Here is a 5136-nt window from a genome sequence, read left to right as displayed (position 1 = left end):
GTGGTATACCCCTGAGTCCACTCTGACTCAGGGCAATCCTGTAGCATGGAACAGAGCTGCCCCAGGAGGGTGCCGGAGGCAATACTCTTTCTATGGACAGGTTTCCAAGGACAGATAAACTCCTCGGGACCAATATTGAGAGTGGCCATCCCAGGAGGGTAAAGGTAAGGCAGGGGGAGAAAGGGGGAACTGATCACAATGACCTACCTATAACCCCCTCCCAGAGGGATGGACAACAGACAAGGGGGCGGACAGTGCAAGACACGAAAAAATAATAATAATTTGTAAATTATCAAGGGTTCATGAGGGAGGTAGGGGAAAAATGAGGAGCTGATAACAAGGGCTCAAGTAGAAAGAAAATGCTTTGAAAATGATGATGGCAACATGTGTACAAAGGTGCTTGAGACAATGGATGTATGTATGGATTGTGATAAGAGTTGTACAAGACCCCAATATAATAATTTTTTAAAAATTGCTTCTAAAAATCATCCAATAAAAACTCTATAAATCACACACACACACACACACACACACACACACACACACACAGAGAGAGAGAGAGAGAGAGAGAGAGAGAGAGAGAGAGAGAGAGAGAGAGAGAACAGGTTTCCAAATCTTTCTTCCGACAAGTTGCTGGGCGGGTTCAAATAGCTGACCTTTCGATGAGCAGCTGAGTGCTTAACCTTTGTGCCACCAGGACTCCTATGAACAGCCTGAGCCTCTGCATTTTCAAACAAAGCACCACACTCCACGAGCAGGACTCAAACCCAAACTCCTGGCCAATAAGTGGATTCTGACCCATAGCGATGGAGTAGAACTGCCCTACCGGGTTTCCAGGGCTGTGGTCCGTGCACAAGCAGACGGCCTCAACTGCCACACGCGGAGTCGATGGTTGGGTTTGAATCACGAACCTTTTAGTTTCCAGCCCAGCACGTAACCAGGTTGTCATCCCCAGAGCTAAGGCCGCACCCCCAGGATCGACTGACAATCTAAACAGCCCCTTCCTGTCCCCTGGAAATCAATTAGAACAACAGCTGAAGAGCAGAAAGAGAGACAATGAAACAGACGAGCATCCGTCATAGCTTGCTACCCGGCACCAGAAGGGCATCTACTGGATGAGGCTTAGCTTTCTCTCCCTGGCTGTTATTTTGGGGTAAAGATCAGTACTGTTTAATGGAAACAGCATGGGCTGTATCAGGTTCTGGAAGTGAGTTGGAACGTGGGCTCAGCACTTGCTTCCTGTCGGGGAAATGACTGAACTTCTGGGAGCCTCTGTCTCTCCAATGGCACATGGTGGCTATCAGCCCTGATCCTGAAGGCCTGTGAGAAGATGCAATGAGGTGAATGGTGCCAAGCCACGCACCGGCCACGGTGCCGGCCTGTCCCCAGCACTTGGCAGAGGTGGCTTTCTAAGGGTACCTGGGGTACTGTCGGCAGCCCCATTGACCGTGAAATTGGCAGGAAACCAGTATGAGGCTAACAGAGGCATCCGGTTTGCAGTTGAGCCGTGAATCACGGTGCCACCAATGTGCTTGGAGTGCGATACAGCTGATCTTTGATGGTCACATTGCTTTACTAAGCCAGCATGCCCAAATGCAGGCGGTTTAATCCCCCATGCCCACCAGTAGGCCTCAAGTATGTCTACAAGTTTTCTAGAATTTCATTAAAAAAAAAAATAGCAGTTTTGACTCAAGAGTGGAGCCAACATTTCTACTTAGGGATCCGACAGCAGCCTTTCTTTCAGACAAGTGCTGTCACACAGCCTTTTTGGGGTTCACTCCCACCGCCCATTGGTTTGGAATTTGGGGATTGAGGATTGAGGGCTGAGGGGACCAATCCTGGGAAGTTTTTGAAGGGGTCAAGGTGGAGGGTTCTTAAGTTCCTTGGTGTGACTCTGGCCAGAGGAGTCAGACAGACCCAGGGCACTTGGCTGCAGGGACACACACTCATCAACTTCCGAGACCAGTCTCGCTCTATCCACCGCCCGTGCTATCAGTCTCCCGAGTGCAACAGAACCTTTAACAAGCATGCAAGGCGGGGGCACAGCAGACGACCTCCTACCTGGAGCAACCGTTCCTGCTCCTGTTGCCACTTTTCCTGTCGCTTACGCTCCTCTTCTGGGTCCCAGGCCCAGAGTTTGAACTGCGAAGAAAAACAGAATCAGGGTCAGCGTTGAGCCACGTGCTCCACAACCAGGCACGGACATCTGAACACAATCAGCCTCCAGCCAACTCCCGGGGAGACACACCGCTTTCCCCAGTCTGAAGACCCTCTGGAGTGGGCAGACGCCACGGTGACGTCTTACGTCCCCTTTGAGTCCTCTCCAAGATGCAACTAAGATTGGCCGTTTGGAGTAATGGTAATATGGAGTAATTAGCCATTGGCACGAGATGGTCATTGCTTCATTTCTCCTTAGATGTGATTTCTGAAATGCATTAAAGCTCTGAAGCCCGGGGTGCTCATCCTGCATATTGATCCTGGGTCCCAGATGCCAAACAAAGGGGTCTGATGATTTTTGCAGAACGGTATGGACCCACCGAATGTGTAGGAAGTGGTGTGTGCATTATTAAAACCCACTGCTGGTGCTATGGGACCGAGCAGATCTGCCCCGCAGGGTGTCCCAGGCAGTGATCTTTTCAACAGCAGAAGGCAAAAATCCTCCCCACCAGGAGTGGCTGGTGGGTTCTAATTGCTGATCTTCTGGTTTGCACTTGAACCTTGAGTCACGGTGCCACCAAGGTGCTAGGAGTGCGATAAAGCTGATCTTGGATATTCACATTGCTTTACGATGCCAGCTTGCCCGAATGCAGGCTGTTAAGCACCCATGCCCACCAGTACTGCCTAAAACTCAGGCAAGGAGGCCTCTGCCCTGGGTCCCACATAAGCATACACAGTCAGACCTAAAGACAATCCCCCGCCCCCCCCCACCTTGTATGTAAAGATTCTTTTCTTAGTTTGGTAACTAAATGAGTGATGGGACAAGGATTATGAACGCAAGCAGGTGTTCAGGACACAGAATTACAGGGCTGAGTGGATTCAGAAGGGAGGAGAAATCACAGTCTCTTCCCAGAAAACCAGCAAATGACAGAAGCTGTAGTGTTTGAAATGGGCAGCACCAGTCGGCCACAGTCGGTGCCTTGGCAGACCATGGACCATCTTCCCTAATGAATGTTCTCCCTCCTCTCCCTCTACTCTGTTGGGGGTGGTTCTGGGAGGCTTTTAGGACTGCCTGGTCCCCAGGTGGTGCAAATGGTTAAGCAACAGCAATTTTAAACACCAGTCACATCCAGAGAGTGGGCAGCTAAGAGCAGGTGGTGTGGGATGAAGGAGCAGAACACAGAAAAGACTATAGAATATCTGCTAAAAAGTGAGCAAGATCCAGGCACACTTGCCGACAATGAAAAATACCAGTGTAGCAGACAAGAGAGAATAAAGGCATCATGACCTCACTTCCTTCTCTGGGGGATCTTCGCTGAGCACCGACTGCACCACAAGGAGCTATCAGTTGGGCAAGTGGTAGACCTAGCTTCGTGGAGCAATACCCAGCACCGTGGGGAAAGAGGCCCAAGTTGGCAAGCGTTTCATTTGACTTGGGTCCACAATCAATGCCCATGGAAGCAGTGGTCAAGACATCACATGATGTGCTGTCTGGGGTCAACCTTCTGTAAAAGATCTCTCTCAAGAGTTAAAAAAGATGGTACTTCTGATGTGCCTGACTCAAGCCATGGTGTTACCAATGGCTTCCGAGACATGTTTAAAGCGGGCCGAGAAATAAGGAAGAACAAAGACGAATGGAATTGTGTTGGTGAAGATTACTGAATGGACTGCTACCAGAAGAAACAGATGTGTCTTACAAGGATGCTCCTCAGAAGCAAGGGCGGTGAGACTTTGTCTCCCATACTTTGGACCTGTTAACTGAAGGGACAGGACCCTGGGGAAAGGGGTCGTTCTGTGTCAGGTGGAGACAGCCCTTCGAGGAGATGAACTGTGGCTGCAATGAGAAGCTCAAGCAGCACCCTGATGATGAGGGTGACCCAGGGCCGGGCAGTGTTTCACTCTCTTGTGGTACAGCTGTTCTGAGCTGTTCAATGGCACCTACCCCAGCCGTCAAGAAGCCAACCCCACCCCACCCACTGCAATGGAATTGATTCGCCCGCACAGCAACCCCCTGGGTTGAAGCAGCCCTGCCCCTGTGGGTTTCTGAGAGTGTGCATCTTTCTGGGGGGGCAGAAAGCCTCATCTCTCCCCAGCGTCACACACAATGATAGTGCAGCTTAAACACTGAGTGGAAAGGACGATCTATACAAATTAATTATCGGTAACAGTTCATGTGATAACTATGATGAACGTGATTCTATGGTGACCCAATAATTTCTCTACATTATTGTGTGTGCTCTGCTGTATATTTCCTTAACAACAACGATAATAAATGATCAAACGAGCTCACGAAAGTCAGAACGGAAAGTACCATATATACCCGAGTATAAGCCAACACAAATATCAGCCGAAGCACCTAATTTTACCACAAAAACTGCATTAAAAATGTGCTGGAAAACTCGGCTTATACACGAGTATATGGTACATACTTAGCTCCCTTGGTTTTACAAGTTATCTGTTTTTAAGGTTGTATCTTTCTCTAGCTTGAGGGTTTCTTGAGGGCCGTGAGGGGCTCTTATCACTCTTCCTACCCCCAGCTCTCTCTCATACATGTCTTGGCCCTCGAGGACCATTTGTCAATCGATGGATGGAGCAACTCAAGCTGGGGTGAGCCATCTCCATGCACTTACTGGTCCCCAGAGTCCTGGGCTAGCACAAGTCCGACAGCACATGTCTATTCGGGTAACCATAACCAAAGGCTTCTTTCCTCTTCAAAGTTTCTATGATTTCCAAGTGTCTTTTACTTTTCTCTTCTGCGAAGGAACGTTTATCATGGAAAGGCCATCCATTTTGGCTGGATGTTTTCAGAGAATTCACAAACGTAGGTCAGGACTGTGCCTCTTCGTGCTCTCTTCTCTAGAAACCAGAGATGGGATCTATCTCCCTTGGGGCCACCTTTCTTCTCCACTCCGCCCAAGGAGAAGAAGAACCATTTGTCAGGGCTGTCTCAGGGTAATCCAAAATAGCAGTCAGTGGGTG

The 5136-nt window shown here is 49.4% G+C and overlaps 1 protein-coding gene across 3 annotated transcripts in view; it reads right to left on the bottom strand.

Moving 5' to 3' along the window:
* LIMCH1 (LIM and calponin homology domains 1) overlaps window positions 1–5136 on the bottom strand; it is a 107068-nt gene that overhangs the window by 25092 nt on the left and 76840 nt on the right. For all 3 annotated transcript variants that reach the window (XM_045284004.1, XM_045284006.1, XM_045284005.1), the window contains one exon: window positions 2062–2142. In XM_045284004.1, coding sequence (XP_045139939.1) covers window positions 2062–2142 — 81 coding nt within the window. The remainder of the gene's footprint in view (window positions 1–2061; window positions 2143–5136) is intronic.

This window comes from Echinops telfairi, unplaced genomic scaffold (genome assembly GCF_000313985.2).
Source record: "Echinops telfairi isolate 266 unplaced genomic scaffold, ASM31398v2 ScPeMD7_7468;HRSCAF=8506_0, whole genome shotgun sequence".
Taxonomy (NCBI): Eukaryota; Metazoa; Chordata; class Mammalia; order Afrosoricida; family Tenrecidae; genus Echinops; species Echinops telfairi.
Note: the sequence above shows the minus strand (reverse complement) of the source record. Positions and strands in the feature narration are given on the sequence as shown.